Source organism: Stegostoma tigrinum, chromosome 2, assembly GCF_030684315.1.
Source record: "Stegostoma tigrinum isolate sSteTig4 chromosome 2, sSteTig4.hap1, whole genome shotgun sequence".
Taxonomy (NCBI): domain Eukaryota; kingdom Metazoa; phylum Chordata; class Chondrichthyes; order Orectolobiformes; family Stegostomatidae; genus Stegostoma; species Stegostoma tigrinum.
Window position 1 is genome coordinate 14723009 of NC_081355.1, and position 24883 is coordinate 14747891.

The 24883-nt window shown below is 39.0% G+C and overlaps 1 protein-coding gene across 1 annotated transcript in view; it reads left to right on the plus strand.

The window, feature by feature from the left end:
* gmds (GDP-mannose 4,6-dehydratase) overlaps positions 1-24883 on the plus strand; it is a 625969-nt gene that overhangs the window by 227840 nt on the left and 373246 nt on the right. Inside the window, exons 5-6 of the mRNA XM_048547800.2 lie at positions 8501-8693; positions 10492-10596. Of these exons, the coding sequence (XP_048403757.1) occupies positions 8501-8693; positions 10492-10596 (298 nt within the window). The remainder of the gene's footprint in view (positions 1-8500; positions 8694-10491; positions 10597-24883) is intronic.

Consider the following 24883-nt stretch of genomic DNA (forward strand, 5'->3'; position numbering starts at 1 on the left):
TGACAGCCACACAATCACGAAATTGTATCAATTGTACAAATGTAAGGTGACACCATGGGCATTTGCTGTATTGTCTCCTGTAGAACATAATTCTTTAAACTTCACTTCTGTTGAAAGACTTGAAGATACAATATGATTTATTTGCCAAGTGTGTGGAGAATTAAATTATAATTCAAAACAATATCCTTGACAAATTTAAAATTTTGTCATTAATGTAGCTCTCATCTTCCGCAGTGTATCACATGTACCTGAACTCTGCACTAGGCATAGTTCTGATCACTGATAATAATCATAATTTTATTAATTAAAATGAAAGATCATTCACTTATTACGGGTGTAGTTAAATAACTGAAGCAAAGACTTGTTAATGGCCCAAGAACATTGATCTATGAGAAATGGTTTGATTCAGAAATTTTGGAACTCAAGGCGTTTTTCTACGTTCTCAATGACTGGTGCAAGTTGTTGAAACTCTGAAAGAGTCAATATTCCAGGTACCAACAAAGAAAACATTGTAAAGACAGTGTTCACCTCTCCTTGGAAACAAGGCAATATTGACGGCAATATGGACATTAATGACCGAGAGAGGCTTGTTTCCAGAGGTTAAAAATGGCAGTAACTTGCTCACCAAACTGCATCATACTTTGAATTTCAATGTTTTGGTGAGGCAGAATTGCATAAAAGAAGGAAAGAAAGGGAAGAGAATCCATCTCTCTGGACCCCACTAACTCATGGGACATCTTGATTCATGTACCAATGATAGGCTGATTTGAGAATTTGCTTGTTTAGCCACATGAATACCCATGACAGAAACTCTCAACCATTGGTAAACACTACCTCGAACATGGGGACAGCCAAAGATACTGAGGCTGTCCTGCACCCACAAGCTTGAATGACTTATTTTAAAGCATTTCTAACATATTCTATTGTCACTATAGGATTTGTTGCTGAATAGACATGCCAGTGCTGTAGCTTAGTTTGCAGGGTGTGATGAATCATTGCAGGGGTGAGGAGGGTGGAAACAGTGGACTGGCATAGCTTGTTGAAAATCCAGACTAAATCTTCATACGTGCCTTTTTAGGTTGATCTAAATTGCTGCCTTGGGTGCTCGTTACATTTAACTCCCGGGAGAGAGTTGCTCTGACTAATGGCAAGTGCCATAAATAAACCACTTTCAATAGGGAAAACTACAGACTTCCTCCTTAATGAAATCAACCTTACCGATCATGATGGTGCAGGGAGTACAAGATGAATGCAGGCCTGCTATCATCACTCAAAGAGAGAATTTATAAAAGCAGATGATAACTTGTCCACTTGTGTGTTGAGCAACTTCAGTTCCCTCAATAAAACAACAGCGAGTGGAGCTAAGAATCTGTCTGACTAACTGGATTGAAACTATTAGCACTGGCAGTGTGCTAATGTATAATATCACATTTAACATTTGTCAGCTTCAATGTATGTTATGTTGGCAGACTGCTGCCATTGTTACAATACAACTAATGTAAACATTTGTAAAGTGTTTGACTGCCAACAGTAAATATAAATGTATGTTTTAATAATTTTATTTTGATTTTTGTTGGCTTTTCCATGTTCAGTTGTTCAGAAGTTCTTTTTAAATTCTTTTGTTAACAACCCGGGGCATTTAATTTCCTCACTTAGCACATTAATTAGCATTTTCACATAATACTCCTTTTTTTAAAATTCATTCACAAATCTATCGCTTTAAACAGTTTAACTACTATGTTTAATATAATATGTGTTGAGATTTTACATAAACATGTTATACTCTGCTGGTTCACTGATCAGTGTCAAAGAGTACCGTAACAGTTAAAGCTACAGTAGTAAAAATTATGTTGTTAAAAATTGCATGAAGGAGAGATTCTGAACACCCTGAGACTGTCTTACTTTATGTTTAACCTAGCAAAGGAACTTGGAGGGAAAGGAGGTATGAAGTGATGTACATTTGAACATTTAAAATTGAATCTCGTGATAGCATGTCTAAAACTTTAATTTTCTTCTGTAAGTTGTTTATAAGAATTGAGTTAAGATGTTAATGCATATAAGTCAAGAACTCTTCTATTTCCCTCATCCAACTAACTTCTCAAGCTATGAAGATAGGTGTTCTGGCGGAGGTGAAGCAGATATTGACGGTCAGTGCTATTGCTCTCATGATGGGTGAACCTGTGGAGCACGACCTGATCTTGCTGTCATACCGATCCCTCCCTTTGCCAAGATGGCAGAATGGTTCATCCATTGTGCTATTAATTACTATCAGTAATTGTTTAGAAGATGTATATTTGCCACAGTTGAGATTGCTTAAAAAAAAGTGAGAATACTTTGCATAGGGCAATGTTCACCAAGTTATCAAATATTGTAATGCACAAAGTAGTTTGCCTTTCAAGTGTTTCCAGCTTTCAACCTAGATATGAGTGCTGTAAGCAGCATAATTAGCCATCTTAACGAAAGCCATTCAGTGGGAATCAGAGGGGACTTGCTGGGCCAGCCTTTTTATACCTCACTTGATTTTACTTTGTTTCGGATGCAATACAATGTAAAACATTGCAGCGTACAAGATAGGGGACAAGTCCAACTCCATTTGTTTTCTGTAGTCAAGTTAGGTAAAATATTGTATCTGGCTCCAGGATGCCATTCTGAAATGCTTTTTCAGTAACACTGATCTCAGCAAGTAATTGGGTGGATTTCTTTTGAGATGAGCTTGAATTAACGTAACAAGGTGCAGAGCTGGATGAACACAGCAGGCCGAGCAGCATCAGAGGACCCTTTCAGACCTAGACCCTTCTTCAGAAAAGACCATTTTCTGAAGAAGGGTCTAAACCTGAAACGTCAGCTTTCCTGCTCCTCTGATGCTGCCTGGCCTGCTGTGTTCATCCAGCTCTGCACCTTGTTATCTCAGATTCTCAAGCATCTGCAGTTCCTACTATCTTTGAATTAGCATAAGTTTGTTTGAAATAGCTAACAATATGTGGTATTGCACCAAAGATTTGCATCTGGCACTGTGTAATTTACTGCATCAGTTGTTGGTAAACACTGTGTGATATTCAACGTACTGTAATTATTATTTCCCTTAAAGTTGATGGGGCTCCTGCAATTTAGGATTAAGTAGAAATATCTGTTTTGACTTACATGGCCAAAACAATTCAAATGTTTTGCTGAAATATATTTCTCTGCAGTAAAATGTTAAAATTGTTAAGTTAATGTGCAATTAGCTTTATATTGACATTGTGTTTCCTAGTTTTTTTTTCTCTATGGGAATAAGATGAAACAAATGTTTGAAAGCCAGAGTTGTTCACCTCCCACATTTTACACTGAGTCTGTAACTCCCATGATGCATATAAAGAAACATGAATTGGATATCCATTTACATCTCTGCACTGCTGTTCTCAAGTGACTGTGCTTTTGATTTTAGTTAAAAGCTTTGGACACAGCTTGAATTTTACCTCCTTGCCAAACTTTAAAGTTACAACATTGTCACTAATCATAAAAATCACAACATTTGTCCTTTCGCAACCCATACCTTTGGTCAGTATGTATTCAAGCAGCCTGTGATCTTTAGTGCAAAGCCATAAAGTCCTGACTGGTAGCTTTTGTGCCATTTCAAAACAGCAGAAACTGTGAACAGTAGGTTGAAGATTGTAATGAAAGATAAACAGCTAGTGCCATAGAGCCTTGACAGCTCCCCCACTCTGTCAAATTAATAATGAATGGCTGAGTGATAAGGGAAAATGATGAGAAGGATATACTTTTTTGACATGGTTTTGTGGACAATCTGATTCTCATGTGCAGTTTTATCTCTCTCAGACGTCCATTTCATTCTGTTATCTGATGATCTGTACATTCCACTCATGAAGTCTAATAAAAATGTGGGTAGACAGAAAATAGGTGCTAACCCGAGCAAGCCATTTGCTGACTGCTGATGCCTGTTTGTGGCAGTAAACTCATTGGTGCCTTAACCACTTCCTAAAAAAGAATTAAGATTGAAGCCCCTGTTTCAGGCCAAAAAAATTATCTAGTTTGAGGACAAATGGTTAGCCAAATAGATACTGGATTGTAAATTCTACATCGGTTATTACATACTTAATGGAGAACGTAGACTGTGGCAGTAACTTTAGCTCTCAACAAAAATGAATACTGGGGATTAGGTTGACATATTAATGCATTTAAGATGAGAAATCCAAATTCATAAAAGTTAAATGGATGTTAAAATAAACTAAGCCAGTCAATTGCTCTGGTTGTTTAATTAGTGAAGATATTGATTTAGATAGGGCTATCTTTCAGCAAAGGTAAGTACACTGTAAAAGCTACAACGTATTGACTTTCAGACCATCTTTAATGCATTTTTACTCCTATATACCTTCCTCCCATTCTAAGTTGATTATTGTGTACGTAGCACATGTAAAATGCTGATGTCTTATGTCTATACAAATTCAAGTAATGATGAACAGAGGTTTCTTTCGACCATTGATGCTGTTCCACATAAGGTGTTGCTTGGTCTATCACAGCATTAGGGAAGACGTTGACCTAGTGGTATTATCGCTTGACTGTTAACCCAGAGGCTCAGATAGTGCCCTGGGGACCCGGCTTTGAATCCTACCATGGCAGATGGTGGAATTTGAAATCAATAAAAAGTCTGTAATTAAGAGTCTAATCATTGTCAATTGTTGGAAATACTCATCTGGTCTGGTAATGGCCGTTTAGGGAAGGAAACTACCATCCCTACCTGGTTTGGTTTACATGTGACTCCAGACCCACAGCAATGTGATTAACTCTTAAACTGCCCCGGGCCAATTAGGGATGGGCAATAAATACTGACCCAGCCAATGATGCCATCACGCCGTGAATGAATATGAAAAAAACTCTGTCCACTGCGCCCAAAAACCATCACGTCTTCTCAAGGAAGCTAAAATAAAAGAATGTAAACCCAAAATCTGGGGAATCCTCTGATTTCCATTGCTACCCATACCTTCTCAAGGACTCAGAAGCGAGAATACTGCCATGAACACTAGACAAACACTGATGCTACTCTTTTCTTTCAACCTTAGAGTCATAGAGTCATACAGCATACAAACAGTCTGTTTGGCCCACCATGCCTATGCTGACCAACAAAGATCAAACTACACTACTTCCTTTTACTTGCACTTGGTCCATTGCCTAAAATATTCTGGTATTTTAAGTACTCATCCAGATACTGGTTAAATGTTGCAAGAATACCTTTCTCCAGCATCTCCTCGGGTAGCATGTTCTATATATCTACCACCTTCTGGGTGGAAAAAAATACTCTCATCTCCCCTCTAAAATGCCTATCCCTCGCTTTAATCATGTGCCATCTGGTCTTAGACACATCTGCCGTGGGGAAAAGATCCTCACAATCTTCCCTGCCTATGCCTCTCATAGTTTTGTAAACCTCAATCAGATCGCCTTTCAGCCTTCTTTGTTTCAAGGAAAACCGACCCAGCCTACCCAGACACTCATAATCTGAGACTTTTCATCCCAGGTAGCATGCTGGTGAATGCCTTCTGCACCCTTTCCAGTACAGTTGCATCCTTTTATAGTGTGGAGAATAGAACTGCACACAGTATTCCATCTTGGCCTAACTAACATTTTATAAAGTTGTAACAAGACTTCCTTGATCCTATATTCTATATCCCAGCTAATGAAGGCAAGCATCCCATAAGCCTGCTTCACCACACTGTCTATCTGTGCTAACTCCTTCAGAGATCTATAGACTTGTACACCAAGGTCCCTTTATTTTTCAGTATTCCCCAGGACTTTCCTTTCATTGTATAAATCATCTTATGAGACCTCTCAAAATGCATCGCCTCGTTCTTATCAGAGTTAAATTCCATTTGTCATTGCTCAGCCCAATTTACCTAGCGATCAATTTCTGATTGTAGCCGGAGACCATCCTCCTCGCTGTCAATAACACCACCAATTTTCATGTGATCTGCAAACTTACTAATTATACATTTTACATTCATATCCATTTTGTTAATGTACATAGCAAGTAGCAAGGGTCCCAGCACTGATCTCTGTGGTACACGCTGGTCACCGACCTCCAATCACAAAAACAACCCTCCTCCATCACCTTTTTCCTCCTATCGTTAAACCGCTTTTGGACTGAGTTTGCCAACTTGCACTGGACCTCATGGGCTCTTAAGTTTTGGACCAGCCTTTCATGTGGTACCTTGTCAAAGGCCTTCCTGAAGTACATGTAAACCACATTAACTGCACTACCCCTCATTTAATATATTTAATTACCTTTCCAAAAAACTCAATTAATTTAGTCAGACAGGATCTACCTCTAACAAATCCATGCTGACTATACCTGATCTATGTCTGTGTTCCTTGCCTTTCTAAGTGTTGATTAATTGTGTCCCTTAAAATTTTTCCCAATAATTTCCCATGTCTTATGTAAGACTAACTGACCTGTAATTATCTCGCCTATTCCTGCTACCTTCATGAAACAAAGAAATCACATGAGCTTTCCTCTAGACATTTGGGTATTCATCTGTAGCCAGCAAGGTATCAAATATTTCCACCCAGGCCCCAACACACTACTCCCTTGCCTTCAATAGCTGCCTGGATCCATTTCATCAAATCCTGGGGACTTGTACACCTTTATGCCTGCTAAAATATCTACTACCTCCTCCTTATTAATCTTAACATGTTCTAGAACCTCACCATGACAACTGAAATCTACAGATACAATGACTTTCTGTGAGTACAGATGAGAAATGTTCATTTAAGTTCTCACCTACATCCACTGGCTCCATGCACTGATTGCCCTTGGGTCTCTAATAGGCCCCGCATTTTTCCTGGGGATCCTCTTACTCATAAGTGTAGAAATGTCTTGGGATTTCATTAATCCTATCTGCCAAAGATATATTGTGGCCTGACTTTGCCCTCCTGATTTATTTTTTTTAAAAGCCCCTACACAGTGTGTACTTTTGAAGGGTCTCCCCTGGTTTAATATGCTGTACCTGACACATGCTTCCTTCTTTTTATTTATCAAACTCTCAATATCCCTTGACATCCAGGGTGCCTTGGACTTGCTTACCCTTCACGCTTAGAGGAACATACTGGCCCTGAACTCTTCCCCTTCTACTTTTAAAAGACACCCACATTTCAAATGTAGACCTGCCTTCAAGTAGCTGCTGTGAGTCTGTTTGCCAGATCCTATCTAATGATATTGAAATTGGCGTTCGCTCAATTTGGATACTTAATTTCTGAACCGTGCATACCCCTTTCCAGAATGATTTTGAAACTTGCAGAGTTATGGTTACTATCCCTAAAATGCTTACCTACAGAAACTTCAACCAATTGACTGGCTTCATTCCCTAGGATTAGTTCTAGCACTGCTCCATCTCTAGGACACTATCTACGTATTGGCATAAATGGTTATCCTGGGTGCCCTTGAAAAATTCCACCCCATCTCGTCCTTCCACACCAAGTCAATCCCGGTTAATATCAGCAAAATTGAAATTCTCTACAATTGTAATCCTGTTTCTCTAACAACTTTGTGATTTGCATATATATCTCTGTGTCTCCCTGATAGTAGTTCAATCCCAGCAAAATAATTGCCGCTTTCTTTTTGTTTCCATCCTGACCTTCCCTCAACCATGTCTCAGTGATGTCAACAATGTTATGTTCCCACAAGCTGATCAAAGCTCTAAATTCATCTGCTTACCAGTCATAAACATGAAAGTAGATACTGTTTAGCTTTCTGGACCTTCCATGTGCCTTATACTCATGTCTTCTTAGCCTGCTCAACTGATAGGACCTTGCTCCATATTTTACATCTACTGTCTCCAATTAATTTAAACCCAACCACCCCCCCCCCCCCCCCGCCCCCTCTGCAAACAGCAAGAGCAAGCTTTCCAGCAAGGATATTGGACCCATTCCAGTTCTGGTGCAACCTGTTCAGCTTGCAGAGGTCCCATAAGCTGTGCCAGTAATTCAAAAATCTAAAGCCCTCCCTCCTACAACATATATTGAGCAACACAATCATCCGACTTATCTTCCTATTCCAATACTCAGTAGCATGTGGTACTGGAAGTTATCTGGAGTTTACAACCTTAGTGGTCTTCCTCTCTAAACCATCACCTAACTCTAAATTCCTGTTGCAGGACATAATTTTTATTTTTAAAACCCATGTTGGTACAGGCATGTATCACGACTGCTGGTTGTTCACCCTTCCCCTTTAGAATGCCCTGCTGCCGCTCTGAGGCATCCCTGACTCAGGCACCAGGGAAGCAATATACTATTCAAGAGTCTTGTTCCCTACCACAGAACAGCCTGTCAGTTCCCGTTACTGGTACACATTTGTTTTTCATGCAGCTTTAACTGAAAAGTAGGTTTTGCTTAATGCAAGTATTATTGGACTTACTAGACTGATGTTGTTTCAGAAAAAAAGCCCATATCTGTGGTAGCGTTTTGCAACACAACTCTAAACTGTGAGTAACCCTTTACTTTGAATTTCTCGTAGATCTCCTTTGATCTAGCAGAGTATACAGCGGATGTTGATGGTGTTGGGACTCTTAGACTTCTGGATGCCATTAAAACCTGTGGCCTTATAAATACAGTGAAGTTCTATCAAGCCTCAACCAGTGAACTGTTTGGCAAAGTACAGGAAATTCCACAAAAGGAGACTACCCCTTTCTACCCTCGGTCACCATATGGCAAGTACTATAATGTTTTTGTGTGCATTGAATTCATACCTAACATCTGAAGTTAACTTGGACAGAAAATAAAAATGGAATGAAATGTCTGAACCAGTTGTGAGATATATCTTATATCTTGCCAAACACAACTGATTTTCTGGTATAAGTTAATAGTATGACTGAGTTTGAAGAGATGGACATATTCTTTTCTACATCTCACTCCTCAACTGGTTGTTACAAAGTTTTAATTTAAGGATGACAGTGCTATTGCAGTTATATAGCAATCAAACTGTACTTAGTTCAGAAACAAAAACAAGTAGGCCCGAAACGTCAGCTTTTGTGCTCCTGAGATGCTGCTTGGCCTGCTGTGTTCATCCAGCCTCTCATTTTATTATCTCAGAAACAAGTCAGCTATGTTTATTTAGTTAGCACTTAATAACGAGTTTATGAGAAAGAAAATGTATTGATGCTGACAATTAACATAAGGTTTAGACTGTGCCAGTATACATGTATCGACCCTTTTTGATAACAAAACAGACACACCCCAAGTATAAGCAAAAATATGAAACTCTGCAGACTTTCCTGTGGCTCACCGACAGTTAAACTCAGGAGAAGGGAGTCGTTCGTTGGTAGTCACTAATGTTAATCTGTAGCTGAAACTACTTTGTACATTCAAACTATTGTTGCTATGGTCTTCCTGGATCAGTTGGAGCTAGCTAAATTCTTTTCTGTCGTGGTGGATTCTGACATTGTCTTTATGAATTCTCCATAAGTGGTGAAATGGCCGCATTTTGGGTTTTTGGCTTACTCATTTTGATGAGATAAGTTCTGGAGGAAGAGAGAGCAAGCAAAGAGCTGCCGATCTTGAAGCAAGTTATGTTAGAATTTCTGGCTGCCCAGGTTCAAAATTCAGTAGCTGTTTTACCCTCAAGCTGGGTTGTGACCACTCTCTGAAGGAAGCATACTGTTCCTATTTTACCTGGGTTACATATTCCTGCAGTAGACTGAATGGATGTGTTTTTCCAATTGTGGTTGCTTTAAGTTAGCTGCTCCAAGATGTACTAGAGTAGCAATGTAGCTAAAACTTGAAGTACAATTCAATAATAGGAGCAAAAAGCTTCCAGTCACACTAGAAGAGACCCTTCAAACATCATCATAATGAATTTGAATTGAGTCTGGCACCAAGGTTCTAGATTTTAAAAGTCAAAGCAAACTTGTACAATGGCCCAGCGAATTTATCTAGTGACTAGATTACTTATAGAGAGAATGAAGATTTTAGACCCGGTTTGTGGTTGCTTGCAAGTTAACTGATCTCAGCTGACTAACAATAGAGATACTACAGGTGGCTTTAAGGTCCCTGGTTTAACAACAGAAAGAAATTAGCAAGGGATCCTATTAATAATTGACACATAGTAACTCATACTGCAAGTGGCTTTTTGTGGATGTTGAACAGCAACAGACTCCGGTTCGGCTTTGATGCCTCCTGCAGTTAGGTAATCTGGCATTTGCTTCAAAGCTTACATGTGAATATTGCCATTTGTGCTAGTGAATGTCTGATCCCCTTGGATCTTTGCTCCAGCGAAGAAATCTTCAAGTAAGGTAACAAGAAATTTAGTGAGGTGAAAACAAGCTTTAAAATTTTTTTAAATTATGAAGCCTTAATACTTCTGATATTATATACTCTTTCGATTTGTATTTAAATGATGTGATCTGCTATTAGCAGTGGATCTGTTGACAGTGAATTATCTGACTTCAACTCACTTACCATCCATGTTAGAAATTAACGTTACTGACTTGCAGGCTGTTTATTTTACAGGAGCAGCCAAGCTTTACGCCTACTGGATTGTAGTGAACTTCAGGGAGGCTTACAATCTTTTTGCTGTCAATGGCATTCTTTTCAATCATGAAAGTCCGAGAAGAGGTTAGAAAACTAATGTATTTAATATATCAAAAATATTTTTAATTTTAGTGCCTTTGGAGTATTGTTTCACGTGTTATGAATTGAATTTTTTAAGGTGTGACTGTAAAAGTGTGTATAATAACTATATAGTTTTGAGGTGGAAACTTTGCAGGGAATTTTAACCTGAAAAAGAAGGTGGATTTGGAGAGGGATGTGAAGAGCTTTGAGGGCGATATATGAAAGCTTCAAAAACCTGAATCACAAGCTCTAACCATTTCCAATTTAAAGGAAGTGAGCAGGGAACCAGAGGTTTTGGAATTGCAAATAATACTGTTGCAAGGAAGTGAGTGGCAATTTAAATATTATAATGAGGCTGCAGACCTCATATTTAATCAGTGATAATGGGAGCTGCAGATGCTGGAGAATCCAAGATAACAAAGTGTGGAGCTGGATGAACACAGCAGGCCAAGCAGCATCTCAGGAGCACAAAAGCTGACGTTTCGGGCCTAGACCCTTCATTCTCCGATGAAGGGTCGAGGCCCGAAACGTCAGCTTTTGTGCTCCTGAGATGCTGCTTGGCCTGCTGTGTTCATCCAGCTCCACACTTTGTTATCTCATATTTAATCAACCAGGTTTTTGGGGCCTTGGAAACCTGACAACTAAAAGAAGTTGAGCAGTGCCGGATTTGGAGGTACCTTTCCACTTATCTCCAATTTATCGACTTCATACAATTTCTGCAATAAACATCCCAGAGGCGTTCCAATTTCCTGACTGTCTCAAACTCCTTGCCCATCTCCCTTCGCAGTCAACCTCTACAAGTGCTTCTGATCTCCTCTGTGAAGCTGGCAATCACTCTCCTCCCTGGTCTGACCTTTCTGATTTCTAATCTTGTTCCTGCTTTTCCAGTCCCCTACACCAGCCTCTGATCTTGCCTTTGATGTACCCAGAACACTGCCCCTCCCCCCACCTCCTAAACAATCTTGTTGAGACCCACATTGTTATCACCATGCTTCCTAACTCAGCTTCGAGGATTTTCTTGAAACTTTTTTGTGCAAACACAGAATGGAACAAAGGTGCAGGAATGTACCATTAAGATTCTTGAGCCTGTCACACTCATTTTGGACAAGGTTGTTGTGTGCATCAACTCTGGTTGTCACTCTATCTTTTAGTTACCTTCAACTAACAAGGTGTACCTCAATTTTGAACCTACTGATTCAGCTAACCCCACCAGCTTTTATTTGCAAGAGCTTTCCAGATTTCCACCACACATTGAATGAAGACATCCTTCCTGGCTTGAACCCTAAAAGGCCGAGCTCTAATTTTAAGATTATGTCCCTTTGTTCTCCACTTCCCACCAGAGGAAATTGTTTCTCTATCTATTCTCTCAAATCATTTAAATTAGGCCACTCCTTCATTCCCTGTACTGAAGAGAATCCAAGCCTAATCTATGCAGCCTGCTTCATAAGTTAAGTCCATTAGTCCATTATTTTGGTGGATCTGCACTGCAGCCCATCCAAAACTAGTACATCTTTACTGAACTGTCCAAATGTGAATCCAGTACTCCAGAACTTTGTACAACTGTTGTCATAACTTTCACCTCTTGGCATTTTAACCCCACTTGAGATAACTGATAACATTTCAGTTTTTTTATGCCAATTCACTAGTTTTTCATGGGGTCTTGAATCTCTTTACACCACAGCTTGTAATTTCTTCCCTTTTAGAAAATTCTCTAATTTATCTTTCATAAGTCCAAAGATGATGACCTCACACTTTCAAGCTTTGAACTTCCTCCACTACAGTTTTGTTCATTCATTTAATTGCTTAAATATTCTTTTGCAATTTCCTGCTTCAGTCCACACTGTGTTTGGTGTCTCTGAAAAACTTGATTACATGATTTTATTCCATCAATGTCTTTGATAAGTACAGTGAAAACTGAGGCCCCAGCACTTCGAGATTTTTTTTATGTTCTGCTAATTTTTGTACATGCTCATTATTCCTAATTCTCTGTCTCTCAACTCGTAACCATTTTATTATCTATACAGTGACTTTGGTGAAACCTTATCAAGTGCATTCCGGAAGTCCTACAAGTAACGTCAATACTCCCGATCACATTAATGTCTCCCACTCAAAAATTCAACTAGGCTAGTTAACTCTGAAATAATTGCTGATTGTCTCTAACCAGATAGGATTTGTCCAAGTGCTCATCACCCTATCCCTAATATCAGATTCCAATAATTTAACAATTCACATTAGACTTATGGATGTTTCTCTTTTTTATCATTCTTCAATAATGGAATAACACTATCAAAATTCTAATATGTGGCAACAATTTCTGAATTTAGTGTGTTTTGGAAGATCATGACTAAAGCATGCTCAATTTTTTTTAATTAACTTAGCTTCCACCCCAATGTGTTATCATTCAAATCTTCAGGATAACTGTGCCATTTGTGAACAATGAGAAGAGCATCTCCAACATCATCTCGACAATGAATTTATGGTAGTGAGATGATCTCTCTGGCTATCCTATAATATCTGTGTTAGAACACATGTGTGAACTATTGGTGGGAGAGCTGCAGCAAGCAATCAAACAGATTAAAAAGAAACCTGTGACCCTGATGGTGCTCTGACTGAGATATCCAAATTTGGTGGCCTTTTGCTTACATCAAACCTCCATGAATTTAACTTATGGATTCAAACTGAAAGGAATGCTGCTTTTTCACTGTTGCCATGTCAGAATCCTGGAACTCACTTTCTAATTCATTATTGGTTTTCCCATAACATTTGTTGTGGTTCAAAAAAGCATCTTACTACTGCCTTCTCAAGACAAATAGGGATGGCAGTGCTTCCGTGACATCCTTTGAATTCAGTTGAAGGACAATCAAACGTACACTCATTTCCTTCATGAAGCCAGCTCCGTAAGCATTCAGATCAAAACCCTGAAAAGTCCACTTTTATTGACTGGAAACCATGTTCAGACCATCAAAATGTGTCTCTTCTCCTAGCCCAATTCCTCCCATTTTCAAATGACCAGTATTCTATGTGGAGACATTGAAAACGCTTCAAAGATGCACTGAAGCTCCCCTTGAAGCAGAGCAGTATTGACATTAATTGACACAGCAGTATTGACAGGAGGAACCTGCTATCTGTCATTCAGAATGGTGATAACATGTTCATCAAGCTGCATCACACTTTTGAGTTGCAGTGTCTTAATGATGGGACAGAGGGACTACAGAAAAAGAAAGGTAAAGAAAGCAAATCTGCATTCCAAGTCCCAGTAGCTTATGAGACATGATGTCCCACGTAGCAAAAGATTTGTGGATTGAAAATCAGCCAGTTCAGTTCCATATAAACCTGGGGCAGAAACTCATGATTCTCATGACATGTCATAATTGAGGGACTGCCAACATTAAATTGAATTGTAGAACAACCTTCAGAGGCAGAATAGTCCACTGCTTTTAATGTTTCTCTCATTCATCTCGGGTCTAGTGGACGTTTTCTAATAAATCTGATCCAAGTGAATGGTGAAAAAAATCTTTATTTAGATGATTAAACCAGTTGCAATGCTGGTGCCGTAATTAAATAACAGACAGAATAACTCTGTCCTTACCTAGGTAGTAATGCTAGTCCTAGTTGGGTGTTTCTTAAGCTCTACAGCTTCTTCCTCCCCTGCTCATGTCTTACAATATGCTGTAGATATACTGGGCTTCTAATCAGTGCAATTCTGACCCTCAGACCTGGACTGTTGAAATGCGACATATTTTCCTCTCAAGATAAGGCTAAGGTAGATGAGGCACTCTAAGCACAGGTTATCTCGCCACTTTAGTTTGAAGCTGTAAAAAAAAAGGTTCTTTACAAAATACCTTCATGAGCTCTTGTTCAAATCTTCTGTTACCTTTTCATTCATATAAATGCAATAGCCTATTTATGCTGGGTCAACAGGTACATGGAATGGACATTACCTTCTGCCTTTGGTATATTTTCTTCCTGAGTAATTGCTTCTCTTATAAAAATATAATGGCTATTCTGTCACATACTTCAAGCTGTACTTCACATCTAGCATATGATGGCAGATCAAAGCTGCCACAATGCAAAGGATAATTTTGTAAATGCGCAAGTATGATTGATTTATTTATGAGCATTTTACATCACTCCTTGTTTATTTCATTATGCAGTACTTGAAATTAGGCACATAAGTTGTCACACAAAAATTACAAATTAGATAAAGCATGAATGCCAACTGAAATATTAAGTGTTACAATATTCAATGAAATTGATCTATTCGAAACAATTTAAGCTTACTGTTCTTATCATTTTATCTATGTGGAGGAAATAATTCATGTTGATATTACACTTTGTGTTAGGTGTCTGATAAATGCTTTATAAGATATGGCTGAGAAAGTTCATCTGTGGATTGAGATTGAATAAGGATGGGAGTATAGATCTGGGAGTAATTGTAAGGGGAATTTAGGTGGTAAGAATTCAGTTTTGATAAAAATACTGTTGGAGTGCAGCGTGAGTATGCAAAGTATCTTACATCCTCGCTCACTGTAATTGACACTAGTATTCAGAAGAGCTCAGAGTTCTCTTTGTTCAACACTTTAAAAAATATGGCACGAGCTACTTTTCAGCAGCAACGTCTAGTCTTACAAATGAACTCCTTAGCAAGACTATTCATTATGTGAAGCAGATGGGGGAAGCATAATGATTTGTTTCAAGGCAATATTTCAGAACAAGCTTACAGAGGTTTTGTTACATTCATTAGTGTTTTAAGAATTTCATGCAAAAGAACGTTTATTTATGCTTCCTCTAATTCTTTTGATATTCATGAGTATCCATAAACTGAAGCAGAAGAAACCATAATTACTTTCCTCCCTGCTGAGGGAAACTAGCTCTTTTGGATATTCTTAATGTGAACCTTGTGGACTCCTTCCAAATCATATTTGCATAAATGATGGATTTGTGACATGATCCCTTGGTGCTACTTTCAGTATCTCACCACTGGAGAGTTCCACCCTAAGCCAAAAGAATCCCCTTTCCTCAATGGGAAAGGATTTTTTGGCATCCCACATAGGCTGCATCTTAATTGTCTCAAGTACAAAATGGAGAAGTTAATGCAGTGGTACCAGAAACTCAGTTCTGTGCAAATCAATCCTTTGCTGATCATAAGAAAAACAGTTTGGACTCATTCTAGTGTTGCTTGTACCTCCAGGCTGTAGGTGGGCCCAAAATGAAAATCAGCTGCACGTAAAAGTATTTTTTCTTAATGTTTACAATTGGGTGTGACATTTCAGCTGCCTTGTGCTAGTTAAAGTTCTTATTAAAACAGGTTTGTTTCACAGGTTACTAGGAGTTTGTTTATGTCATCAAACTCGATCACCTGACTTCAGTACAAGTTTGAATTGCTGAATAGCGTCATAGAAGTCTACATAGTATAAGACCCTTTGACCCATTGAGTCTGCACTGGAAGAACAACTGTCTATACTTAAATTAAATGCTTATTCATGCCCAGATTCTTGAAGAGTGCTTGAAAAGTCAAATTTTCATTAGCAATAACTTAGTGAGATTTGCGTCAAACCTTTCAACCAAAGTTTGTCACGTTTAAGACTGTCAGATGACTCTATAGCATGTGCTGGTAAAGAACTTCATGGTTTGATATTTCTACCACCTTGACATGGTCAACTAGCACTAAGTAGTTGAACAAAACAAAGAAAAATGTTGTGGGTTTAATTTTGAATCTGCATTTAAGCTAGCGCATCTCAGACAGAGAAATAGTAGGGGCTGGGATTTTTCCTGATTCCACTCCAAGTGGCTTGGGATGAGGCTTCCATCTAAAACCCTATAATGCCCTGGCAGAGTTTATTCCTTGCAGTGTAGGCACTTAAATGGATCAGAGGGACACAGTGCTACAAGGCCAGAAGATCAAGCAAACAGTGTTGCAACCTTATATCTATAATGAAATGAATTTTGGTGAAAACTTCAAATAATTAAACCACTTCTGTTGAAAAGAAATGTTTCTTGTGGATCCTTGAGCTGTAATAATTTACAATAGAGTAAAATACGTTCTGAAATTAAGGCCCATTTAGACTCCAAAAGATGTTCCGCTCCATTGAATCCCCTTGTAATGGCGCTGTGGTTAATATAAATACCATAACAGGTAGCTACTGATTCAACAAAAATTATCAATAAATTTGTACAGTGCTCTTGATGGAGGAAAAAGCCACATTGCCCTTCACAAAGGCTAAAGGAGAAAACTGAATGCTGAACTAAGGATGAAACTATTTGGAAAGATGTCCAAAAGCTTGGTGGAAATAACTGCACAGAGACCAGTATCTTGACATAAAGTCCCCCTTTATTTACCTGTGCACAGTACATCTGCTATGGTCAGCCAGCAGTGAGTCAGTCCCCTCAACTGAGGAGATTCTAAATCCCTGTTAGTATTGTTCAGCCAGGGTTTCCTGATTGGCCCAGGTTAACAACCCCAATCAAGGATCTTGTCAACAAGATCTACCTGGTTCCAATCATTGCATTGGTCAAATTGTGGTTTTTCCAAGATTGGCTGTCAAACAGCAGTCTGACAGCACTAAGACATTGAAAGGGTTGAAACTGGAGATGGAGAGGTAGATTTTATTATCATCAAATGTGTGGAATCTGACTCTAGATCTGAAGTTTATTCACAAAGACACTGCTTGTTGTAAATGAGGAAAAATATGATGCCAGTGACATCCTTACATTCGTCCAAAAGTAATGACGGAAAGACAAGCCTCTGCAGATGTCCATGATTAGATAACTGGGAGGGGAACCAGGCAAGGGCAGTCTCATTGAGGAAAAATGAAGAAATGATGTTAAAGGAGAAGAGTGTGAATTACCATGTGGCTGCGTCTCTGGATACCCCTGAAATGTTCACATTGTGCATACAGAGAGTTCTGTGCTTGCTCACTTTGTGAAACACTTAACCAGTTAAAAAGGAACATATTGCAGCACCCAAATAAGCACAATAAACCTGAGGGAACAGACTGGAATGGTGTCACTGGCAGTATTTGGCAGGAGTACTATGCACCCATGTTTTACACATGCATACTGGAAGAGTTTTGGCATGTCAGCAGATATTGTCTTGCCATGCTGACTTCTGCATAGAAGTTGGAGAGATAATCCATCACAAATTAAACATTTCGGTACGATGGCAGGGTCAGAAACTTCAGTGGAGTGATTCAAACATGATCAAAGTGTTAGCAGAGCAAAAGAACCTTATGGACAAAGCAATAGTTTTAAAGGTCAGATGGACTGATTTGGGGTATTTTCAATGATTGGAGGTGACAAAAGCAGAGTTTAAAGGGAGAGAAAGAGCAGTATCTGAGGTTAGGGAACCTTTTACAATATTAGTTATCATAGCGACATAGGGGACTTTGGGCAGAGTTAATTGAATTGGATTGACCAAGAAACAAGGAGGTGGATCTCATAGTCAAGGTATATTTGGGTAGGTGAAGGGGAATATAGGAACAAAACTAGAGAAAGACTTGGATATAGGGCAGTGCTGGCATGGGTGACCTACAGGGAGAATCATCTCATGAGCAAGATAAAAAACTAAAGGCTGTAATATGTATCAATTTTAGTGATACCAAAGCTGATGAGCAATTCATAGTTATAGGATCATAGAGTCAAACACATGGAAATAGACTCTTTGATCCAACCAGTCCATACTGACCATGTTCCCAAACTAAACTAGACAACTTGCCTGTGTTTGGCCCATGTCCCTCAACCTTCCATATGCATGTACTTATCCAGATGTCTTTTGAATATTAAAACCTGCACACACCACTTCCTTTGGCAGTTCATTACATAAACACACCACTCACTATGTAAAAAAGTTACTCGTCAAGTTCTCTTTAAAACTTCCTCCTCTCACATTAAAAATATGACCTGCTAGTTTTGAACTCCCTACCCTAGGGAAAAGGCCCTTGCTATTCACCTTATCTACGCGCTTCATGATTTTATAAACCTCTATAAGGTCACCCCTCAACCTTCTGTGCTCCGGTTAAAAATGCTCGAGTTTTTATAAACTCATAACCTCCATTTCGTATTGCAGGGCACTCGGATCTGCACACAGCATTCCAGAAGAGGCCTCACCAACGTCTTGTATAATGTCAACATGACATCCCAACTCCTATACTCAAAGATCTGAGCAATAAAAGCAAGCATGCTAAATGCCTTTTCAACCACCCTGTCTACCTGTGACACAAATTTCAAAGAATCATGTTCCTGAATCCCTAGGTCTGTCTGTTCTACAACACTACCCAGGGACCTACATTAGTTGTACAAGTTCTGCCCTTGTCTGTTTTACCAAAACGCAATATCTCGCTCTTATCCAATTTAAACTCCATCTGCCACTCCTCAGCCCATTGACCCAATTGATCATGATCTCTTTGTAAGATGAGATAATCATCTTCACTGTCCACTGTACCTCCAATTTTGGCGTCATCTGCAAGCTTGCTAACATTGCTTCCTATATTCTTATCCAAATTATTTATATAAATGACAACAGAATTGGATCCAGTACTAATCCCTGTGGAACACCGCTGGTCACAGGCCTCCAGTCTGAAAAGCAATTCTCCTCCACCATCCAGAGATAGTGGGAAGTGCTGATGCTGGAGAACCTGAGATAACAAGGTATAGAGCTGGATGAACACAGCAGGCCAAGCAGCATCAGAGGAGCAGGAAAGCTGATGTTTCAGACCCGAAACATGAGCTTTCCTGCTCCTGTGATGGTGCCCGGCCTGCTGTGTTCATCCAGTTCTACACCTTGTTATCTCCACCACCATTCTCTGTCTTCTACCATAAAGCCAAATTAGTATCCACTTGGCAACCTCACCCTGAATCCCATGTGATCTAGCTTTACTAATTAGTCTACCATGCATAACCTTGTCAAAGACTTTACTGAAGTCGATGTAAACAATGTCCACCACTCTGCCTCCTATATCATTTTGATTGAGTTTTTTTGAGAAGGTAACCAAGTTTGTGAGATGTGATTTACCTCTCACAAACCATGCTGACTATCTCTAATCAGCCCTTGCCATTTCAAATGCATGTAAATCCTTATCTTTCAGAATCACCTCTAATAACTTACCCACCACTAAAGTCAGACTTTCAGGCCTATAGTTCCCAGGTGTCTCCTTACAACCTTGCTTAAATAAAGGCTACCCTCCAGTCCTCTGGCACCCCACCTGTGATTATAGATCATATAAATACTAAGTGATGATGCAAGGGGTAGCGGGAGTAGACTCCTAGGGTTCACATTCACTAATCATTAAGGAAGACACTCTGATAAAGCACACAAGTTTGCACTTTTATGGACTTTATAGATGGAAGCACAGAATACACAAGTCAGACAGTTATGCTAATTCTTCTGGAATGATTGGTTAGTCATCAGCTGGATGTCTTGCATATAGATTGGAAGAATCAAATTGGTAAGGGTAGGCTGAAGGCAGAGTTCATTACATGTGCTAGAGATTGTTTCTTGGAGTAGTATGTTGTGGGACCAACCAGGGAGCAAGGTCCTCTGGATTTGGTATCGTGTAATGAAAAGAGATTAATTGCTGACATCATAGTTCAGGATCCTGTAGGGGGTAGTGACCATTGTATGACAGAATTCAAAATTCAGTTTGGGATTGAGAAAGTGCAATCCCACAGTACTGTTCTGGAATTAAACAAAGGGACTTGCAAAGGCATGAGGTCAGGATTGGGTAGGAAGGCTAAAAATTAAGACAGCGGATGAACAGTGGTAGTTGTTTAGGGAGCTACTCAATTCCTTGAAACTAAAATATATCCCAGTGAGGAAGGAAGATGGTAAAGGGTTGGGGGGAGGGGGAGGGGGGGGGGTGGTTAAAAAAAAGTATCTGTGGCTAAACAAGGAGGTCAAGGACAATATAAAGTCAAAAACTAAGGTACACCATATTGCAAAGACCAGTGGCAGGCTGGAAGGTTCGGAAGCTTTCAAACACAAAGGTACACTTAGTTTTTTTTAAGGTAAGATAAACTATGGAAGAGAACGAGTATAAAATATCAAAAGGCAAAATAGCAAAAGCTTCGATAGGTATATAAAAGTGAAGAGAGTCGCTAAGGTGAATGTTGGTCCCTTAGAAGATTAAACCAGAGCATTAATTGTGGGGAACTCTGAAATGGCAGAGATGCTGAATCGATACTTTGCCTCAGTTTTCACTCTGGATGACAATAGCCCCATTCCTATTGCAATGTACAGTTCAGAGGCAATAAAAAGGGTAGAACTTAGAGAATCAACGTTGAAAGGGAAAAGGCACTCAGCAAACTATTAGGATTGAGGGCAAACGAGACCCCAGGCCTGATAGCTTACATCCTAGGGTATTTAAGGAAGCGGTGGCAGAGATAGTGGATCTATTGGTGACAATATTCCAAAATTCCCTGGACAGTGGACAAGTTCTAGTGGATTGGAAAAATGCTAATTCAGAAAGGGTGGGAGGCAATACGTAGGAAATTATAGACCAATTAGCTCAACATCTGTGGTTAAGAAAGCGTTGGAATCAATTATCAAGGAAGCAGTATCAGAGACAGCATAGTTTTATGAAGGGCAGATCATGTTTGACTAATTTGGTAAAGTTGTTCAAAGATGCCACAAATAAAGTGGATAGTGGGGATCCAGTAGATGTAAAATATGTGGACTTCCGAAAGATGTTTTGTAAGGTGCCACACATAAGGTTAATCATCTTGATCATATGGGATTGGGGTGATTTATTAGGATAGGTGACAGGGTGATGGAGAGAAGACAGCGAGTTGGGATAAACAGGTATTTTTCTGGATGGCAAGATGTAACTAGTGGGTGTGCTACAGGGTTTGTTCATCGGACTTTAACTATTTACAATTTATATTAACGACTTCGGTACAGGGATAGAAGGCTCTAAATCCAAATTTGTGAACGACACAAAAATAGGTGGGTCAGAAAATAGTCATGAGGAAATAAGAAACTTTACAAATGGATGTCAAAATGTTAGGAGAGTGGGCCAAAATATGGCATATGGAGTTTAACATAGAAAAGTGTAAGGTCAAGCATTTTGGTCAGAAAAATGGGAGAGTGATCTACTGGCTAAATGGGGAGAGACCTTGGGGTGCTCTGGTGCAGAGGGATCTGGGTGTCCTCATTTAAGAGTCATAGCAAACTAGCATGCAGGTACTGCAGATGATAAAGAAAGTGAATGGAATGTTGGCTTTTAAAGCTAAAGGAATAGAATATAAAGGGTAAGGAAGTATTGTTGCAACTATACAAGACGTTACTGAGACCACACCTGGAGTATTGTGCACAGCTTTGGTCACCTTATTTGAGGAAAGATGTTGTGGCATTGGAGGCAGTTCAGAGGAGGTTTACTAAATTGATCCCAGAGTTGAGGTGTTTGTCATTTGAAGCGAGATTGGATAGTTTAGACCTATACTCTCTAGAATTTAGAAGAATGAGGGGAGATCAAATTGAGGTATTCAAGATGATAAAAGGTATAATAAAATAGATGTGGAGCAGATGCTCCCTCTTGTAGGGCATTTTAGGAGGAGAGGTCATAGTCTTACGATAAAGCAAATCTAAAATGGAATTGAGGAGAACCTACTTCTCTCAAAAGGGTGTGAGTCTGTGGGATTCGCTACCACAAAGTGTGGTGGATGCTGGGACAGTGAGTAAACTTAAGGAGGAGTTAGACAGATTTTAAATTGGTAAAGATTTGAAGAGTTACAGGGAGAAAGCAGGAAAATGGGGGTAAGGAGCATATCAGACATGATTGAATGGTGGAGCAGACTCGATGGGCCAAATGGTCTAACTTGGCTCCTATTTCTTATGAACTTATGCAATGCTGCATCCAGTTCAGATGCGCATCGCTGTAGGAAGGATATCAAAGTCATAGATTGGTCAGGAATGTGTTTTACTTATTGAATGAGAATTGTACAGGAGATAAGGGATTTTAGTGATGCTCTGAGACATGGTAAACTCAGATTAAGCATGAACATTCAGGAAAATTCAATAATCGTGTTAAAAATTTGAAAAATGTTGTGCAAGAGTAGACGAAGCAAAATCTGTTTCTACCACCATGATGTCATTAATCGCAGGGCATTGATTTGAGAAATTTAGCAATTTATTCTCCATTTTTTTATTATCTGAAATGTAGTACCTGAAAATCTTAATGTGTGCAGATTGAGTAGTAATTTGCAAGAGGTAATTGGACAAATGCCTGAAGGGAATAGTTGCCTGGGCGTGGTGAAAGAGCAGGAAAATGGGTTTAATTGGATCGCTTTTGAAGAATCAGTATACATTTGGTTGTTGAATGGCATGCTTCTGCGCAATAAGATTCTCTCAGTCTGAGAAATCAGTGGTGAAATGATGGGCAAAGTTACCCATCTCAGGTTTTGGGGAAAGAGATCACTAAAACAGGTATAGTATTGCTAGAACTGTAGTGGAGTAAATAAAAAAAAACAGTAGTGTGGAAACCTCTGCTTTTCAAAAAGTTTTATTTCTCTAGACAATGAAAAGATTGTGGCCAGGGTTTTCCTTTTCTCTACAGAATAAGATATTTCTAATAATTCTGCTGCAAAATATTATCTGACACCCTGGAAAGATATCGTCCATGTTTTTTTTTTCCTTTTAATTATTTATACATGTTGTACTTCAATAATTTAGTGATGAAACTTACTGAATCCCCCAAGTACCATCTAATTTCTTTATTCAGAGTTCAACAGTTGCATTAGGGATTTTTAAAATAAAACAGGAATCAGAAGTAACCTTCCTTCAATATCAGTTCCCATGGGAGTGATGAGCATAGACTACAAAAGTTCAAGGCTGCTGAATTCAATATATGTAAAATCTGGTGGCTGAGATTAATTCACTTTTGTAAAAAAGAAAATAAATTAAATTCTTGAGGGGATCTTTTGGAAGCCCTTCAGTCACCCTGAGGATCTAATTGAAGTAACTCCTCATATTTTAGTTTTCAATTCATTATCCAAACTCCTTCAATAAACTTCAGAAAGCCAATGTAGATAGCGACCACAGTTCATAATCGCTACTCGGTAGGATTTGTAACTCATGGATTGCATCTTAATGGCTCCCTGCCTTGCAGTTTAAGTAGCACCTACTGTTGAAGTCTGGTGATGCTGAAACTGCTCAAGCTGCCCATCAGTCAGGTTGGTATATTGGGGATAGGGCTTGCTCCCATTGAGATGTAGACATCTGTCCCTCACCCCTCTAAGATTGCCTGGAGAGTGTTACCATTTTGGTTATGCCATATTTAATATCAGTTCATTAGGGACCAGCTTTTCTTTTAGGGAATAAAAAGTACAATTCCTGTAAAACACAGCCCCATGCTTCTGAAAAGAAATGTGCGTATGAATTGTGCATATTTTGCATAGAAGTCTGCAATGGTTAAGAGTATCTCATTTTTATTCTTGATGCAACTTATAGCCTGAATGTAGTAGAAATAACAACATTAATTAATCAAAGTTGTTTTGAGCATGGATGAAAGGCGGTCTATTAGATACTTTCATATGATTTTGAGGTAAACACCAACACCTGCATCATAAATTGAGTGTTCATTTATTGGAACCATGCTTAGGCGCCATCAAGTACTGCCATCTGTATTTATGCTACTTGATTGTTACAACAGCCAAAAGTACAATAAATAAAATGTAATTGAAGTCAAGAGGCCTGTGATTTTCAGGGTAACAGAATTCATTGGACCAACTTTACTATGTGTTTTTGTTGTACTGTAATATCAGGTTTGATAACAAAATTCAAAAATAAATTGAGAAGCAAGTCTGAATTTGTTTGAAGAAGATAAACAAATAATACAAAAGGTGATGTGTTGAGAACAAAATATCGCAAAATTCACATTAAATCAAACGTAATAAATAGAGTGCAGATTTCTGTCTTTATTTATTGAGCGTTCAGAGACTCAGCATATCATTTCAGTGGTCTTCTGGAATTGTAATTGCCAGCATGCAAAGCAATAGAGAGTTCAGTTATTAGCATGATTCTGTGACATAATTACATGGGGTATGGCTTGTATTTGTCTTCAAGGACATTTACTACCATTGGAAACACCTCCGGGGTGAAGATTTGAGACACATTGTTCCAGTCCAATGGTTAATATGGTTAAAGGCATACATAATAGTCTGTTTAATCCTGGTCAATGATATGGTGATTTGCAGAAACATCTGCTGTGCACCATTCTTTACTAACGACAAAGAGGCAACACATTCAGAATAGCTTGTTTGTTTTGAATGTCTCAAAGAGAACTATGCTGTTAGTGGA